The sequence below is a fragment of the Leucopleurus acutus genome, assembly GCF_964270905.1.
Source record: "Leucopleurus acutus genome assembly, chromosome: 4".
Lineage (NCBI taxonomy): Eukaryota > Metazoa > Chordata > Mammalia > Artiodactyla > Delphinidae > Leucopleurus > Leucopleurus acutus.
Genome location: NC_139146.1, coordinates 69369793 through 69390490, shown reverse-complemented (window position 1 = coordinate 69390490; position 20698 = coordinate 69369793). Strand labels below are relative to the sequence as shown.

The 20698-nt window shown below is 37.2% G+C and overlaps 1 protein-coding gene across 2 annotated transcripts in view; it reads left to right on the top strand.

Moving 5' to 3' along the window:
- Positions 1–20698, top strand: part of GABRA2 (gamma-aminobutyric acid type A receptor subunit alpha2) — a gene marked incomplete at both ends in the record, with an annotated part of 120040 nt that overhangs the window by 73114 nt on the left and 26228 nt on the right. For both annotated transcript variants that reach the window (XM_082838556.1, XM_082838555.1), the window contains 2 exons: positions 2737–2880; positions 3910–4062. In XM_082838556.1, coding sequence (XP_082694682.1) covers positions 2737–2880; positions 3910–4062 — 297 coding nt within the window. The remainder of the gene's footprint in view (positions 1–2736; positions 2881–3909; positions 4063–20698) is intronic.

The window sequence follows — 20698 nt, the reverse complement described above, 5'->3', positions numbered from 1 at the left end:
TTAAAACTTCCTGAATGGAAATCTAAGAGTATTCTGGACATTATCCCAAAAGAAATTATAAATTTTCTTTTTGGATAAAAATGATTTGGGGATTGTTTTGGTTATCAAATATTAAGAATCGGTCAGTATGCATTTGATGTTTAATGCAGATTAGGACTCAAAATGGATTACTGCATAAAATTAAATAAAATTATTTAATGGAAACCTAATCTAGATATGGAATTTATAAAGAAATTTGTCTGTCTCTCCTTTTATACTTCACTGAAAAATCACAATGGTCTCCAAGTTTATATGTGTGTTGGTAGGCCAGGAAATGCCTCTAATCTGCATTACATAACTTTCTGCTCTCTCTTCTCTCATCAGACCCCCAATCTAAAAAACATTCCTGCCTAAAAAATGAAAGTAAATAATTGCTTTTTTATAAAAGACATGGGCAGGATCAGTCATTTTCTTTAACATATTCTTAGGCTTCTATCCAGATTTCCATCTTTCATAACAGTAAATAACAGAATTAAAATATTATGAGTTTATTGATTAATCTAGCAAGAATGAAGTGAGAACATTTTCCTCGTGACAGGCATTGTGCCAGGTGCAAGACGTATAGATATGAGTAAGATAGAGTCCCTCCCATTAGTCTCTTACTAGTTTCTTTAAAATGTCACCTATGTTTGTAGAGTTTCATCTTCTCTTATTTATGTTTAAAGGTAAACGTCAAAATTCAAAAGTAGAATTATTATAATTGCTTAAAATAAAACCTCATAATTTATTAAGATCCACAACTACTGCGTACTCTGAGGCCTTCTAATATGAACTGGAGCATGTGATGTCTTTTTGGTTTATTAAATTCTGTGTCATTTGAAATTTTATTGAAGAGAAGGCCACTTGATGATCTGCAAATGCATTGCTAGTTATACACATTTCTAATGTTACTTATTTATATGTAACAGCAGAATCATCAATGATTAACTAATTGAAATTAATTAATAAAAATTTAGACCTTAGGGTAACTGAATTCATTCATATGCAAGCTGTAGGAATAGATCTGCTATTAAAACAAATACATATATATATACATATAATGATATGAAGTATGTATAATGATATACATACATACATCCTGTTTTAGAATGCTATTTCAAAAATTGTTTCACATAATATAATTATTTGTGGATGTAGGTGTATACATGTATTTCACTGATATTAACATTTACTAGTAACATTCTGAAAACCAGACAACGCTGTAGTATGTCATTAAAAGATCACACAGTGAATAAGACACAGCATTCACTTTATTGTAACTAATGCTTAAGTGGGAATGGATTTGTGATCACAGACTTTAGATCAAGGTAAGTACCAGAACCACCCCGGAACAATGGTATTAACCTAGAAAACCTATTAGATGGCAGGTAAATGAGCTTTTCCAGTGTCCTGGAGAGCTAGAGGCAGAGATATTGCTGGTTCTTTCTCTCCCTCAACTGAAAATGTGACTGTGATACTGAGTTTTGCTCAAGGACCAGGAGTAACTAATATTTCTAAACATTCCCTTGAGCAAAAGTGCATAGAAGTTCTTTGAAAGGTCAGTAGTACAGCTGGAATTGTCTCGTTATTCAACTGTGGAGAGACTCTGCCTGCATGGAGAGGTCAGCTGTTCCCCCTACAGGCACAAGGGAAATGCCAGGGCCAGAGAAGTACTGAGACAAGATAGGCTGCCTGCCTTCCAGCGTTAGAGTCATCTCACTTCTGCTTAGTTCTGTATCCTTGGACAAATAAATCAGAAAATTATACTTGGTCTGTATGTGATTTGTCTCCTCCTGCCAATCCATAGCTTAATTAGGATGCTATGCAAGTATAGTTCAGTGAGATCTGTGTGCATTAATTAATTTTAAAATGAACAGGTTTTAAAAAGTGTTTTCAACTTGCGAAACTATAGCATTCTGAATTATTTTGCATATTCTGCAAAATTCTCATTCTTCTAATGAAATGCATTGTACTATGATAGTTAAGTCACTTAATTCTTTTTTTGTTGTTGTTGCGGTACGTGGGCCTCTCACTGCTGTGGCCTCTCCCTTTGCGGAGCACAGGCTCCGGATGCACAGGCTCAGTGGCCATGTCTCACAGGCCCAGCCGCTCCGCGGCATGTGGGATCTTCCCGGACCGGGGCACGAACCCGTGTCCCCTGCATCGGCAGGCGGACTCTCAACCACTGCGCCACCAGGGAAGCCCAAGCCACTTAATTCTTAACTAGGTGAACGTTTTGAAGAAAAACCTACAAAACTAACTACAAAAATAATACCTAAAATAAACACATGTCATCATTATTCTCACATGGACATAAGTTTTTCATGAGTGATTATTATTTCTAAATTAACTGGTTAAATGGGCCTTGGGCATTCATAACCTGTTTACTGCAATGCCGTCATCTACTACCTCGCGAATATGGAGGACGTTTTAACCATTTCAGGGCCCAGTGATTTTCGCAGGCTCTAAAGAGAAATTTGCTCTTCATCTCTCAAAGTGGTTACAGTGAAAATACTCTTGTGGTCATGGTTGTCTCTCTTGGTCTGCTTCACACCCTGCATACTGAAGTTGTAAATTTCAAAGGCACTTTTTTGCCCTAAGAAATATCAATTTTTATAGTAAACAATAATTCTATGAAATATGCGACCTTTGATGGTGGATGTTATTGATAGTTCTTACTAAAATGCTTAAAAAGATTTTTTTCCTGATTTCCTACAGATGCGTATACAACCTCAGAGGTCACTTACATTTGGACATACAATGCATCTGATTCTGTACAAGTTGCTCCTGATGGCTCTAGGTTAAATCAGTATGATCTGCTGGGCCAATCAATTGGGAAGGAGACAATTAAATCCAGTACAGGTTAGTAAAATGAGTCTAAAGAAAAGCTAGTTCCTGAGAAGATTAATGGGTGAATGTCATTGGAAATGTGTCAGTTTGCTTAAAACCTTTTGTGCCCTAAGAAGGAGCAGCAGACTGTGCTTGGGAGCTTTTTAGAAATTCAGAATCTCAGGCCTGACTCCTTACTAAGTCAGAATCTGCATTTTAACAAGATTTCAAGGAGATACCAAGGTGTGCATTAAAATTTAAAAAACAGTAGTCTAACTTATGCTCCCAATTCAAAACATGTGTGTCTTTTGAGACAAGTCAATTTTACCTTCACACAGTGTTACAATTCCCCTCACTTTCTAATTCTTTTCCCCCTATTCTGGATAAGCTATGACTATTCAACTCTTGATTATGGATAATTACTATTGGTCTGTGTGGGAAAGCTAAAGCCCTTTCGAAGAAAAAGCAGCTGTATGAACGAATGATCTCACATCTGGCAGATAAAAACCCAGAGAGCAGAAAGGAAGGTAGCTATGAGTATCAGATAGAACTGACTCCACTATATTAGAGCAGACATTAACACATAAATTCAGAATTGGTGACAAGATTAAAAGTAGAAAATCTGGGCCAGGAGATCAGTCTTGGAGATGTGGCCAGAGATCAATACTTTAAAGAGCCGGAGAGGACTGGACTGGAAACAGTCAAAACAGAGGCTTGAGGTTGGGACCAAAGGGGATGAGAACCTGAGCAAGTAAGATAATCCATGGTCAGAGCATTTAGGAATCCTCTATCCCTTGGTCAGTAAGCATGACCTAGAGAGAAAAACAAATTCCACACGATACACATGCCATTCAAATTTTTTGGTCATATGAAAATTTTCTTTTAAATACTCTTGCTATGCTAAGTGAGCATTTTAATGTTATATACTTTCCATGTCATATACGGGGCAAATTCTTTCCTTTTTTAAATCAGGGACTGTTCTTTGCCTAATCCCTTCCATTTCCAAAATGTTCAAACTATTGACTATTACAGTTTCTTAAGCTTCTTAAATTTTTCTTCTAGGTGAATATACCGTAATGACAGCTCATTTCCACTTGAAAAGAAAAATTGGGTATTTTGTGATTCAGACATATCTGCCTTGCATCATGACTGTCATTCTCTCCCAAGTGTCATTCTGGCTTAATAGAGAATCTGTGCCTGCAAGAACTGTGTTTGGTGAGTGAATAACTACATACTTTGCTGTGCAGCACATTTTGTTTCATGGCTTTCTTTCAAAAGCATTATCTCTCTTGATCTTCACCCCAGTAGTTTCTGGTATGCAGAGCAGGGAGTATTCGTTTTGCCTTATAGATGAGGAAACTGAGGCTCAGAGAGGTACAATACAGAGTCAGTGTCACACTCTTAAAACGGAATATAAGAAGTTCTCAAATCTTCTGAATTGCATTGTCTTCTTTCTGTTAAATCATTTTGCTTATCAACGTTTCTTTCCATGTTAGTATAAGGAGAATATTCTTAGAGGTTTTAATGTAAAGTATAACAGTACCATATTTCTAAGCTATGTTTATTTTATTTTATTTTATTTCATTTCATTTCATTTCATTTTTTTGTTTGGTTTTTAGATGAACAAAAATGACCTTAGTACTTTAAGTGAGAGAGAATAAGGGAGGAAGGGAAAGAGAGGGAGAAAAAGACTCCCTCATTCGCTACCAGTAGTGTGTTTAATAACAAAGTTAATTTTCTTGATTTAAACCATGCAGGGGAATTTGGTTACTGCTTTTCGGATATATGAACTAGGATGAGTACATTTTGTGACAAAGTAGATCACCTTTGTGTATTTGGTCCACTCATTCATCTAGGAAAGCTTTATTGAGGATCTACTAAGTTGGATATGGCATCAGGCCCTAAAGGTGCAAAAGCATATAAAATACAGTCCTTGCATTCAACTATCTCTGTACAGTGGAGGGCATCAGAATAAGCAGGAAAGATAATGGCAACACAAGATGAAATCATTATAAAAGAGGCACATATAAACCATTAAAAAAGACAGGAGCATGGATCCTCCCTAAAAGGACTGATTAAGTAGCTGAGTCAACATTCGAGCTAATTCTTGAAGGATAAGTAGGAGTTTCCCAGACAGATGATATGGGACAAGAATCCTAGCCAAAAAAGGATAAAGTGTGCAGTGACATTGAAGGATGAAAGAACATAGTGTATTCAGTGACAGTGAGATGTTTCAGTGTCAGTTGATATACATACAGATAGAAGTATAGCTTGAGGCCTAATGGGAAGTCCTTGTAGGCCATGCTAAGATAGTGTACCTTTATCTTATAGACTATAGTGTTTTGAGACCATAGACATGTGTAAGCTCTTAGAACAATGCCTGGCATTTAATATGTGCTATATAACTGTTGGTTATTCTTATTATCAATGGAGAAAACTCAATTTTATTCTCAATACTAGCAAAGAATGATTCGAAAAAAAATTTAAAAAATAATTTCATTTATAATGGTATCCAAGATAATAAAATACCTAGAAACAAATTTGACCACATAGGTGAAAGACTTGTCCACTAAAATCTATAAAACTTTGTTGAAAGAAATTAAAGAAGACCTAATTAAATGGAAAGACATCTCATGTTTTTTGAGAGGAAGACAATACTGTTAAGATAGAATTATCCCCAAAGCAATCTATAGATTGAATTCAATACCTGTAAAAAATCCAGTGGCTTTTTATTTTTTTTGCAGAAATTCCAATCCTCAAATTCATATGAAATTGCAAGGGGCTCCAAATAGCCAAAACAATATTGAAAAAGAAAAAAAAAATTCGCTGGACTCATACTTCCCAGCTTCAAAACCTAGTACAAAGCTACATTATTCAAAACAGTGTGGTAGTGGCATAAGAATGGACATATAGACCAATGGAATAAAGTTGAGAGTCCACAAACAAACAAACAGCTATGGCCAATGGATTTTCAACAAGGTTGCCAAGACCATTCTGTGGGGAAATAGTAGTCTCTTCACCAAATGGTGCTGGGACAGCTCTATGACCACCATGTGCAAAGGAATGAAGCTGGACCCCTACCTCACTCCAGATACCACAATTAACTCAAATGGATACAAAGCATTAATGTAAAATCTAGAAGTATAAAACTATTAGAAGAAAATATAGGATAAATCTTTATGATTTTGGATCTAGCCATGTATTCTTAGGTTTGACATCAAAAGCATGACAAGGAAAAAATAGATAAATTGGATTTCACTAAAATGAAAACTTTTGTATCTCAAATAACATTATCAATAATGTCAAAAGACAACTTACGCATGGGAGAATATATTTGCAAACTATATATCTGATAAGGGTTTAATATCCTGAATAAATAAAGAACTCTTAAAACTCAAAGACAAAAAGACCAAAAACCTGATTTTAAAAAATGGGCAAAGAACTTGAATGGACTTTTTTCTAAAGAAAATATACAAATAGCAACAAGCACAAGAAATGATGTATATCATTGTACATTAAGGAAACACAAATCAAAACCACAATAAAGTACATTTTATGCATACTAGGATGGCCAAAATAATTAACAAAACAAAAGGACATAAATATTGGTGAGAATGTGGAGAAATAGAAACATTCATATTGCTGGGGGAATATAAAATGGTACAGCTTCTGTGGACACCAGTTCAGCAGTTCCTCAAAAGGTTAAACATAGAATTACCATATCATCCAACAATTCCATTTTTAGGTATTACCTAAGATTAATGAAAACACATGTTTACGTGGAAACTTGTACACAGGTATTTATGGCAGCATCATTTCTAATAGTCAAAAGATGGAAACAACCCAAATATCCTTCTGTGGATGAATGGATAACCAAAATGTAGTATATACTTACAGTAGAATATTATTCATCTATAGAAAGGATTAAATACTGATAACATGCTACAACATGTATGAATCTCGAAAACGTCATTCTAAGTAAAAGAGGGCAGATGAAAAGGGTCACATATTGTATGATTCCTTTCATATGAATTATCCAGAATAGGCAAATCCAGAGAGACAGGCAGCAGTTTAGTGGTTGCCAGTAGATGGATGCAGGGGAAAATGGGAAGTGATTTTGTAGTAAGAACAGGGTGTTTTAGGGTGATAGAAATGTTTTGAAACTAGAGAGAGATGATGGTTGCAGAACACTGTGAATGCATAAATGCCACTGAATTGTACACTTTAAAATAATTCATTGCATATTATGTGAATTTCATCTCCGTAAAATAATTTTTAAGTCACGAGTTTAAAAAAAAAATTGATGAGCACACCAAGGATTTCCCAGGATTTAGGAATCTTCTTAGATATCTATTTCAAAATTTGCAAGTTATTGAATCAAAGACAAAAAAAACTGACATGGCTAAAAATATGACAAAACTTCCACTCAAATGACTTGAAAAATAAGGTTACATGATTTTCAGAGCACAAATAATACAGAAAATAAAGTTTCAGGGAAAAGTACATAATAATTAATAACAGAAAGAAAATGATTGGGACAGAGTTGATATTCCAGAAAGATCTAAATTTATATATAAATATATAGCATATCAGATAAAATTAAATGATGAAGTATTTGCTTAATAAAGGTTGTAAGGAAAACAAAATATTGCATTGAGGTAAATAAAGACAGATTTTATAGCATAAATCATAGAGAGGAATATGTTTTCAAAAAAAACCAATAGAAGACTACCTAAGTATAAGGAGAGATAAATAGATGGATAAATATTTAACAGTGAATCAACTGAATGTGTTAGTATCTAGGCTGCTAGGTTCAACTATAACAAATGTACAAAAGTTTCTAAAGACTGATTATAAAAATAACACATACAAAGTTAAAAATCCAGGCTATACGTGAATGTGTAAATTCATTTGTGTATGAATGATTCACAATACAGGTTTAAGGACCCAAAAGTCATATTGTCATGGAAATATAAACAGTTAGGTGGTAAAGGCATTCTTAGTATTATCTCTACAAGTTATTCTGTGTAACGTTTGTAATAAATATAATTCCATGTGAGTGTATGTGTATATGTGTGTAAAAGTAAAAGCTAAAAATCCTACATCCCGTGTGGAATGAGATTTGAAACCTGCCCAGCCTCTTTATTCTCCACCCCCATTTCATCTTTCACGGTTTTCTGCCTCCTTAACATCATTCTCTGACCGATGCACAGCAGTTACCTAAGCAAAGTGTCTACCCTCTCCAAACTTCTCTCCCTGAATCCACAGTCAGGTCTACAAGCTGATTACCATTAAATCAGGTCTACAATATATCATTAAATCATCTGCCCTCCTCCTGCCTCAGAGGCTTTCTGTGGTGGGTAACCCCCCAAGTTAAAACAACAACAACAACAACTATTACAGTTAAGAAATTAATATGCCCTGGGACACAGATGCCAAAATTCTCAGCGTTTGAGGTCTGACTTTATGGGGTCAATAGAATAAGAAAACAGAGCAAATAAGACAGCAGGCAGAGGAGTTGAAATTAGAATGTGCACCCCTTTGATATTAGAAACTTTGTTCCATTGTATTAGGTTTTATCTATTCAGTTTTTTTTATATTGCATTTATTTTGTGGTTGTAGGGGCAGCTTGGTATTTCAAAGATATATCTTCAAAGGGGCTGCCTACGTATCTTGCAATGATAGATGAGGAAAACCTCCTTTGACTTTCTCTGAGTGCTCACATCCAGTTCATTCAACACCAACAAATACTGAGCACCTACTTACCACATGGTTCTAGATACTTGGGGTATGTCCTTGAACAAAACCGAACACCCTTACGATGAGGTAGCTGTTCTCTGTTGCCAACGGTACAAGGAAGCACTTGGGAAACTTCTAACCTTAAACTTCAGGTTTTGTGCTTTCAAGCCTCCTGTGACTAAACAATGTATTTGCAATGTACAAACCTCATTTTGTGTTTGTATAAACATATAGCTTATTTTGTGAAATTGTGGCTTATGGTTTTTTTAGTTGCTTAACATCCTTCAGAACTTCCTATAAATAAGAATAGTGATAACGAGTTTGCCAATTATTGTTTGTATATTTGAAGCCAAATCATTTTTCAAATTTATGAGTAAGTTTATCTATGAATATATTACTACACATTAATACATGAACATATGAGTATATGAATAAAGTTTATATATAAGAAATATGTACTGGGGCTTCCCTGGTGGCGCAGCGGTTGGGAGTCCGCCTGCCGATGCAGGGGACATGGGTTCGTGCCCCGGTCCGGGAGGATCCCACATGCCGCGGAGCGGCTGGGCCCATGAGCCATGGCTGCTGAGCCTGAGCGTCCGGAGTGAGAGGCCCGCGTACCGCAAAAAAAAAAAAAAAAAAAAAAAAAAAAAAAGAAATATGTACTGGTATTCTGTCTTAATATTATATTCATTATGGAATAGAGAGTTTTTTTCTATTAAGAACTAAAACCAAATAACAAACATCTGTTAGGGTGTATGTTTGTCTGGTAAAAGAGTACAGGGAGTTCAAATGCCTTATACTGCAAAGTTTGTACATACAAAGTACATTGCATTTGCAAGTGACTTACCTGCTTGTCTTATATTTTTGGAGTAACTAAAACTTCAGAAGGGATATGTTTGGATTGCTCATTTTTCTACTTAGATCACAGATTTCCATGATTCAGTTTGACTGCTTATGTTAGGGAATCCAAAAGATAGTGGCTTGATTATATGAGGTGTTTCTTTTTTCTCATGTGAAAAAAATCCTCAAGTAGATCCTCCAAGACTAATATGATAATATCATGGGCATCAGGCAGTCTGTCTCTTTTCATCTTTCTTCTTTTATATCCCTAGCATGGAGTTTTGCTTCATTGTCCAAAATGGCTGTTGGTGCTCCAGGCATCACATTCATATTCAGGAACAGGAAGGAGTAAGCAAAAAGGGCAAAAGACCTGTTCCAGCTCTGTGTTTGCCATTAATGAACTTTCCCAGAAGTCCCTTCAAGCAATCTCTATTTATATATTATTAGCTTAACTTGGTCTCATAACCGGAGAGTCTGAGAAATTGCCACCCTGAATAAATTCAGTGTTCCAATATTATGATTGACTAAATATTGGATTGGGAGCTAGTGGTTTCTACTACAATAAGAAAAAAAAAAGAAAAAATAGCAGTTTGCTATGAAGGTCATGAAATGATTAGGAGCACATATTCTGGAATCAGAGCACAGACATACCTCGTTTTACTGTACTTTATTGCACTTTGCAGATGTTGCATTTTTTACAAATTGAAGGTTTGTGGCAACCTTGCATCAAGCAAGTCTATTGGTGACATTTTTCCAACAGCATTTGCTCACTTCATGTCTCTGTGTCACATTTTGGTAATTCTCACCATATTTCAAACTTTTTTATTATTATTATATTTGTTTTGGTGATCTGTGACTAGTGACCTTTGATGTTACTATTATAAAAGGATTACAATTTACTGAGGGCTCAGATGATGCTTAGCATTTTTTTAGCAATAAAGTATTTTTAAATTAAGACAATACTATTTCTCACTTAATACACTATAGTATAGTGTAAACATAACTCTTACATGCACTGGGAAACCAAAAATTCCATGTGACTTGCTTTATTGTGATATTCACTTTATTGTGCTGGTCTGGAGCCAAACCTGTAATATGTCCAAGGTATGTTTGTACCTTGGTTCAAAATCTGGCTCTTCTATGATCAAATTAGGTAAGCTATGGAAAGTCTTTTTAAACCTCTTTGTACCTTAGTTTCATCCCTCTGTAAAACTGGGATTATAATATCTACCTCATTAGGTATTTTAGGGAATCAACACACACACATACATTCATAGACACATGGAATACTTAGAATAATTCTGGCACATAGTAAATTCTATGTAATCGTTTGCTATTATTATTACTATTTATTATCTAATACTTAATTCTCTCCTTCTTATCAATAAATAGGTAAAGAGTGGTCAGATCTTGTTTTAGTTTAGGTTGGATATCCCAAGATGGCATATTTTGGGAGTTATGAACTCTATACACCTCTAGGTAAGACGTACCTGGGCAGTTATCCAACTTCTTTGATATTCATATCATCAGTGTTCAATTGTTTGAAGGGAATTTCAGAATTTTTGATATTCCTGTATTTAAGTGAAATACACCAGTGTGTGTTCAGTTTTTAATCGAGTCTCCTTTGTCATGTCAAATGAAGCTCAAGTCCAGCGGACTTAAGCCTCTTTGTTAACTTTATTCTTAATTAATCATGAGCTTCTATAGATATCCATAAGAAACAACATCTTAGATGTGCATCCCATCTCAAAGTCCCCTAATTGAGTCTTATTGGTTAGACATGGATCACATTCTTATCCCTGATACAATCATCATGGACAGGTTCACACCCCTCCTATGACCTCCCTTCCCCTAGCATCCACTCAGGCCTCTTTCTTATTTCATGAATATACTAGCCATTCACCTCTAAGGTTTGTCTTTTCCCTTTGCTTGGGTTTCTCTTTTCCCAGATATCTGTGTGGCTAACTCCTTCATTTCCTTCAGGCTTTTCTAAAATGTCATCTTCTTGAAGAGACCTACCTGACAATCTAACTTAAAATCGTGAACTGCTTCCCAATCCTGAATCTTCTGCTCCCACTGGCCCTATTCTATGTTTTTTTTTTCCATTGCACATATCATCTTCCAATATTTTATAGAAAAAATATATACTTTTGTTTAATCTGCCTCCCCGACAAGAATTTAAATTTCAAGAGGGCAGTTATTTTTACCTCTTTTTAAGCTGATGGCCAATTAAGTAGGTTAAACTGAGGCAATAAGTAAATGGAAAATGATTTTAGATAGATGATAGATAGATAGATAGATAGATAGTATAGATAAGCACATTTGTGAGTTCAACGAGAGTTAGGTTAGCAAAATTATAGAGACTAAAAGTGTCAAGTGGGGTACTTTCCTAATTTTTAAAATTAGGGAATCAGAGTGCTGTTTCCAAAAGAAGGTTGCATGGATACAGGGAAAAACAATAAGCAAATAAAACTTATTCATTGCAATAGGTTAGCCAACTGTGAAGTTTAGAAGGAACACAGGGCAGAGGGCTGCAGTCATTCTGACACTAACTGTAAGTTCAGGGAGTTCACGAAACCACTTTCAGAGTTGTTAATTCACTAAAAGAACTCACAGAACACAGTGAAAGCTGTTACACTCACAGGTATGGTTTATTACAGGGAAAGGATACAGATTAAAGCCAGCCACGGGAAGAAGCACATAGAGTCGAGTCCAGGCAAAGGACCAAATGCAGAGCTTTCATTGGCCTCTCCCCATGGAGTCAGGGACAGCAGTACTTTCCTGGCACTGATATGTGACAGCACATATTGCCAAGCAGGAAACTAACCTGCACCTTGGTGTCCAGAGGCTTTACTGGGGCTCTGTCACATGGGCATGGTTGATTGGTCTTGTGGCTGATCTCAGTTTCCAGCTGCTCAGGAGGTAGAGCTGATATGGCATGTTCCCAAACTCCCACCCTAAATTCAACTGTCACTATTGAGCTGCACCGAAACCCCCAAGCAAAGCCACTCTTATCAAGTGTGACATTCCAGGCCTAGAAATCACATCCCAGAAGCTGAGAGCAAAGGCCTGACCTCTCTTTGGGTGTGGTTAAAATTCTATATTATGTAAACTGTATACATTATAAAACCAAATATTAAATATCTAATTATTAGACTATCATTTTGAGTTACCAATATATCTGCTTTCTTCATACCTTTCTCAATATTGCCACTAGTCTTCCTCCCTTCCCTCATGCTTACCTCCCCTTTATCCTGTTGCCCGCATCATTGTCTAATTCCCTATAGGTCTCAACATTAGTCCTACTCTGGAGCAGTTCTCCCCTCCACCAGCATGTCCGACAAGTTATTTAATATTAGAAATATCTTTTTTACAGTGGAATTGGTGAATGAAAAACATGCTTCTTCATTTAGTTCAGGAAAGCTATATAATAAGTGGGCTCTGTGTACCCGTTACATGAAACACATACTATAGGTGATCATAAAAATGGCAGATAAGAAGAACATTCCACTTCAACTTTTGAGAAACCAGTCACCTACTGGGCAGAAAGTCCCTTAATAATGAGGTTATTGTAGTTTAATAAAGAGATAATCAAGATCTGAAGTAACAAATATAATAATAATAAAACAACTAATAATAATAAATAAAATTATTAAATAAAACAGCAAATAATGTTGAACACTTAACTACATGTTTGAAAGAATATTGCACCAACAATGAAGAGAGCTTCTGTTAGGTTCTGATTCCACTTCTAGATTAAGCAAGCATGTAACCTCTGTAAAGTCTACATTTTCTCCACTATGAATAGATGTAAAACTTATGCTGTCTACCTCATTGGGATGCTAAGAGGATCCCTGAAACAATATGTGTACAGGTTTTATTAAATCTTAAAGTAAACATACACTTTTACTGTCTTATATATTCAACAAATAGCAAGCCTGAGTATTTTCTGAGAACCAAGGATACTGTAGAATGTTCTGTGAATCCAAGTGGTCTATGGCTGAAGGCATGAAGAGATAGGAAAGAGCACTGCATAAGAATTGAGCAAAAATTCCAAGCAAAGAGAAAGTTGAACTCATAGAAACAGAGAATAGAATCTCGGTTGCCAGTGGCTGGGTGTGAGGCATTAGAGAGAGGCTGATAAAAGGGTTCAAATTTTCAGTTATAAGATGGATAAGGTCTGAGGATCTAATGTATAACATGGTAACTATAGTTGATAATGCTGTACTGTGTAATTGAAATTTGCTAAGGGAATAGAACTTGTGTCTTCACCAAAAAGAAAGAAAAAAGGTAAATATGTGAGATGAGGTTAAGTAACTCTATGGTGGGGATCCTTTCATAATGTATATCAATTCATCACACTGTACACTTTAAATATATTACAATTTTATTGGCCAATTATACCACAGTCAAGCTGAAAAGAACTTTAAAAAGGGACAGAAAAATCAGAAAATCACCTGGATACAGCTTCAGCCTATCTAGGCGAAAGAATCGGGGCAGCCTTAGAAGGAGACATGGACGGTTTTAATTGGAAAGTATGGAGAAAGTGCCAGCAGGAGTAGAATGTCTGGGTGGTAGCAGGATATGAAAGCAATGAACAGAAAGCCTGTGCAGGGCAAAAAAAAGTCTCTGCAAACCTCGTTCCAAATCCCTGTCTTCCACAAGGCATGGGCTGCAGAGCGCTAACAGGCTGCACACCTGGCATCCCAGAATTGACTTTGGCACAAGGCAGCACACGCTAATCAGCAAGCTGCCAGCCCACCAGCCACACTCCTCCCTGCTGGTAGACTCATCCCAGTCAGCCACTGCCAATTAGGAAAGTGACTGAAGCAAGATACGTTAATAAGCCATGGCAAGGAAGATTAGAAAGATTTGCTGGTCCAAGTCTAGGGGCAGGTTTAGAAGTTGTTTCAGGAATATAGGTGCTTAAGCTTGATTGAGAAGAATAGATTAGTAAGGGCACAGGAAGAGAATTAAAAGTGTATGCTGTTATTTTGTCAGTGAATTTTTTTTCTTTTTTAGATTCTTTTCAGGACATGCCAATGTCACTTCAATACAGTTATAACCATTCAAGTTATGAGGGCAGATTATCCAATCCCATTTCCTGCACTGAAATCTATGTGGTCATAGTGATGAGAAAAAAAATGTAAAGCGTGTTTCGGAGCACCTCTATGGGTTATATACTGTGTTAGAAACTTCAAATTTAATCACTATTTAATTCTGAAAAAAATATATCCCCAGTTAGGAAAGTAATTATTCCCCCTTTTCAGACAAGAATTTTGAAGTCCAAAAGTATCAAGAGACTACTCCATTATCAGACAGCAGGTCAGTAACAAAGCAAGAATTTGACCTCACACTCTCTGACTCTAATCTTTTCACTTTTTCTATGGCACCATTATGCCATCAAACTACTTTTTCCCTTTCTTTTTGGTTTTGTTTTCTTTTCTTTTAGAGCTTGAAATCAGAAATCTCCTGGGTGATTGCTTCAAACATAGGTAATTTCTGTTTGAGAGTCAGGCTTACTAAACATAGATCAGAACTAGAGGTGAATGTTCAGACTTGAACAATAGTTAGCTTTTGGCATTAGCAGCTGCTTATTGAAGTATTTCAGATTGCTTGCCCTATTTCCTGCCCAGAAGTTGATACTGTCACATCATGGTATAGTAACTAATGCATTAAATGACTTTTCAAAGTTCTCTTCTGTCCTGGTGTCATATTCTGCATTTTTAAGCAAAATTAACCTAGTTAATCCAGGTCTTTAAAAGGATAGGTACTTATAATAGGTTCACCTTAGTCATTAGAAACTTCTGTTTAATTTTAATCTGAGGTGGAGAATTCTATGACTGCTTTTGACTGCATTCTGTAAAACCATTTCTTATAATGTACTTTGTCTTGGAACTCATCTGTGAAAGCTTGATAACCTTATAGAATATATAAAGGAGATTTTAGGTGTTTCAAGAGAAGGATTTTTTGTTACTGTCGTTGTTTTGTTTTGATTTTTTTTTTAGTTTTTTTTTTAGTTGTTTTCTTTTTTCTTCACTTACGCCTTGAAATAACAAAGTGGAAAATAATAGATTTTTCTACTCTGATTATTTTACTATTTAAACGGGTTTAGATCATTAAATATTTATTTTCACTATAGCAAAATTTTGAGTGCATATTTATTCTTAGTTTTTTTTTTGTTTGTTTTTTGTTTTTGCGGTACGCGGGCCCCTCACTGCTGCGGCCTCTCCCATTGCAGAGCACAGGCTCTGGACGCACAGGCTCAGCAGCCATGTCTCACAGGCCCAGCTGCTCCGCGGCATGTGGGATCTTCCCGGACCAGGGCACAAACTCGCGTCCCCTGCATCGGCAGGTGGACTCTCAACCAGTGCGCCACCAGGGAAGCCTTATTCTTAGTTTTTAAACTCTCAAAAAAATTAAAACTATTGTTTATTTTCAAATACCTACTAGTCTTTCAAGGAAATGATTTCTACTTGGGTGACTTTTTTCTGATAAAAATTATTTAATAATGCATTATTTATCACAAACAACGTAATATCTCCCTAGTTAGATCACCTCAGGGAGCTATAAGATACCACCATACCACCAAAACTATTAATATTTGAACAGTCACCTTGCATTTTATGACAATACAATTAAAAGATTGAAATAATAAAAAGATTTGATAATAGTGGGGAGTTTATACAAGATAGTGTTTTCTGTGGTCTGTTCTTTTATTGCCTTATTGTCATCATACTGAATATATTATTTTCTTTTAAACTTATGAAATGAGAATATTACTGTTTTAGTTTAAGCTACTTTAACACAGTATCATAGATTCAGTGGTTAATAGACAACAGAAATTTCTTTCTCACAGTTTTGGAGGCTGAAAGTTGGATATCAGGACACCTGCATGGTGGGGTTCTGGTGAGAGGCCTCTCCTTCATTATAGGTTGCTGACTTTGTGTCCTCACGTGGCAGAAAGAGAGTGAGCTAACTCTCTGGCCTCTTCTTATAAGGGCATTAATCTCATTAATGAGGGCCCCAACTTCATGACCACATGACCTATCAAAGTCCCCACCTCCATCACATCAAGGATTAGATTTCAACATATGAATCTGGGGGGAACACAAACATGCAGTTAGTTCATAACAATCACTGTGGTATTTAGCAGTTACGCTGGATTGAACTTCCCTGGGTAATGGAGCAGAGGTGCAGGGATCCCAGAAAGGCTGTTTTCAACCATTTTTAGATCTAGCCTTACCTTAACCAGAACTTCCACCTCATTCCTGATATCATTTGAGATTAGATGTAAACCATATGCTAGACTTCTTGGAAGTCACCTCTCAAATGTAATAGATTTTGACTGATGTTTTTGAGAGAGATTGGTCTTAAGTCATAACGACACTGCTGAATCCATATGATAGCATTAGGCTATCAAATCATGCCTAACTGAGGAGCTGAATCACATCCTTTTAGAAATCTAGGAATAGAGTAGTTCAGCAGTGAAGATAATGAGTTTAACAAGACCAGAAATCTGTGGATCCATTCTGAAAAGATTTTGGACATTCTTGGAACAATGGAAGAACAGAGAAGAATCCAGTTCAAGGCTTTCCTTTCTCTTTCCCTGTGAGCCACATTAGATTATTTCTCAAGGTGGGAAATGAATAAAACAAAATAGCCCAAGGCTTTCTAGGCAACCATTTAAGCAGTATAATCCTTAGGTGTCTTGATTTTTTTCTTAAACCACCACTAGATGGGACTCTTGCATCCTTGGTTTGGATTCTTAGCTGCTTTATCTACATTGGGGGCCTAAACAACTCAGAAATAACAGGGAAGCTATAGCACTTTTTATTTGACAGGTTCCAAATGGGACATCTGCATGTATCATTTAATGTTCAAGTATATAAAATACTATTTTATAATATATCATAATTCCCATTTTAGAGATAAAGTCACTGAGGCTGAGAGAGAGAAGGTGGCAGGGAGAGGGAGAGAGAAAGGAGGATAACTGAACATTTGTTGGACAATTCTATGTACCAGGCATACATGCTCATACTCTATCCTCTCAACAATCCCCCTCCCACCAAAAAAAAATCATTTACATTTTACAGATGGAAATGAAGCTTAGCAAGGTCACAGAGCTGCTGTGGCAGAAACAGAATCCAAGTCTGTGCCTGATTTTACTGCACATTGTCTCTAGGTATAAGCCATTTCTCAAGCAATCGAAACATTTTAATACACGATATAACTTTATTTATTTATTTATTTATTTTTTTGTTTTTGTTTTTGTTTTGGTTTTTTTTTTTTTTTGCGGTACTCAGGCCTCTCACTGTTGTGGCCTTTCCTGTTGCGGAGCACAGGCTCCGGACGCGCAAGCTCAGCGTCCGTGGCTCACGGGCCCAGCCGCTCCGCGGCATGTGGGATCCTCCCGGACCGGGGCACGAACCCACGTCCCCTGCATCGCAGGCGGACTCTCAACCACTGCGCCACCAGGGAAGCCCCACGATATAACTTTAAAATGTATAAAGAGCTTAGGGGCTGACGTGTTAGATTCATGATTTTGAAAAAGACACTATATGGACATATAATTGGCTTTGAAAGAGAAGACCATTTATAGACTAGGCAGTACAATTTTTTTTTTTTTTTTGCGGTACGCGGGCTTCTCACTGCTGTGGCCTCTCCCGTTGCGGAGCACAGGCTCCGGACGCACAGGCTCAGCGGCCATGGCTCACGGGCCTAGCTGCTCTGCGGCATGTGGAATCTTCCCGGACCGGGGCACGAACCCATGTCCCCTGCATCGGCAGGCAGACTCTCAACCACTGCGCCACCAGGGAAGCCCTAGGCAGTACAATTTAGTGAAGAGTGTGGACTTCTGAGGCAGACTGCCTGGGTTTGTATTCCACCTCTACCACTTGCTAACAGTGTGATCTTTAGTAAGGTAGTCAGCCTCACTTAGCCTCAGTTTCCTCAACTGTAAATGAGGATGATAATACTACTGAACTCACAGGGTTGTTATGAGAATTAAACAAATTAATACATGAAAAGTTCTTATAATAAGATGTGGCATATAGTAGGTGCTCCTAAATGATACTTTTTAATCCTATCTGGAGTAATGTAAGAATATGCGATTTAAGTGGAAAAGGCATCAATTTACACTATTTTTATATTCCATTTATATTACAGTGTTGTGATTAAACCTCTGTTTCATTCTAAAGCTTATTAGCTTCTTAACCTGTATGTTCCTTCTTATAGAATTTGTGAATATGGTCTCCCAGTGTTACTGTTCACAGATTTTTAAATTAATTATTTCATTTGATGAATCGACAAAAAATAAGGATTTACTCTTGCCAGAATCTGAATGAGGTGGTAGCATTTCCACGTGCCTATAGGCTGCTCAGAGCATGGGGGAGTGAGAGAGACATGTAAATAAATAAGTGGTATAGAGGATCATAGGTGCTGGGAGAGAAATATTCCAAAATAAGGTAAGAGCAAAAAGAAGGAAGCAGTTAAATCTGAGGAAGTCAGAGAAACCCCAAGGGAGGAAGAATCAACTCAAGCCTTGCAAATTAGCATAATGGAAAAGGCCATATTCTAAGCAGAGGGTGCGCAATTATCAAAAGCAACATGGAGCATATGAAGAGCAGCAGATTACTGCTCGGTGTATCTCAGGCATGGGATTCATTTGTTTGTAAGGATGGTTAGACAGAGGCCAGTTCGTGTACAGCCTTACATTCCACGCTAAAGCCACGGAAACTGCTTGAAGGGTATTTTAGTGAGGGAGTAAACTGGAGGCATTTGAGTGTAGGGGAAGACTATTATGGGGAATATTGTATACATAGACTGAAATGGTATTAGTGATGGAGGGTGACTAGTTAAGAGACAATTGATATTATTTGGGTGAGAAATAATGAAGGCCTGAATAGGACAATGAATATTGGTGGAGAAAGAGTTACAGATCTGAGAGAAGCTACGGAGGAAGAATATGCAGGACATGGTGAATCTGAAGGGGAGAGAAATTAGGCATTGCAGAATACTCCTAGATTTCTACTTGAGTGACTAGATAAGTGTAACGTCATTCCCTACAATAGAGAATTATGGGAGATGTGGTAGGTTTTGGCTTAGACTATAGATTCAGTTGTGAAGGCTTAAAACTTGAGATTTCTATGGGACTTAACAGTGTGGGATTATTATAAAAGGTTTCTCTGATCTCTCTGTCCTTAGTCTTACTATTCTTCATTCCATTCTACACAGTGTGGCAAGAGTGATCTTTCTAAAACTCAAATCTAGTCACATAACCCTCTCCTGCATGAAACTTTTCCATGACTGTACGTTACAGCCATTGACTGAAACACTTACCATGTTTATGTGGCCTTCATGGGCCTCCCCAACCTAACCTGTTGTGAGGGTACCTTTTGCTACATGGACTTACATTAGACCCAGGAACATGTTTTTTCTTCATTGAACATATTCCTCAGACTCTTCAAATTTCCTTTTATATATCACTTCCTGTAGGAAGCCTTCTCTGATCCCAAAATCTTGGACAGGTACTTTTTAGGCAGTTTCAGAGCACCCCATATTTTCTCTGTTATTTATTACACCATCTGCAAAATTTGCCTATTGATTTTCTGCATCTTCCAGTAGATTATATTCTCCCTGAGCATATAATTCATATTTTTGTATACTCATGTATAACAAAGTGCAGACATGTAGCAGACTGGATAGATTTTTAATTAAAAAACTAGGGCTTCCCTGGTGGCGCAGTGGTTGAGAATCCGCCCGCCGATGCAGGGGACACAGGTTCATGCTCCGGTCCGGGAAGATCCTGCATACCACGGAGTGGCTGGGCCCGTGCGTCCGGAGCCTGTGCTCCGCAACGGGAGACGCCACAACAGTGAGAGGCCTGCGTACCGCAAAAAAAAACCAAACTAATATCGGGCTTCCCTGGTGGCGCAGTGATTAAGAATCCGCCTGCTAATGCAGGGGACACAGGTTGGAGCCCTGGTCCAGGAAGATCCCACGTGCCGTGGAGCAACTAAGCCCATGTGCCACAACTACTGAGCCTGCACTCTAGAGCCCGTGAGCCACAACTACTGAGCCTGCATGCCACAACTACTGAAGCCCGTGTACTTAGAGCCCGTGATCTGCAACAAGAGAAGCCACCGCAATGAGAAGCCTGAGTACCGCAGCAAACAGTAGCCCCTGCTTGCCGCAACTAGAGAAAGCCCACGCACAGCAATGAAGACCCATTGCAGCCAAAGAGAAAAATAAATTAATTAATTAATTTTTT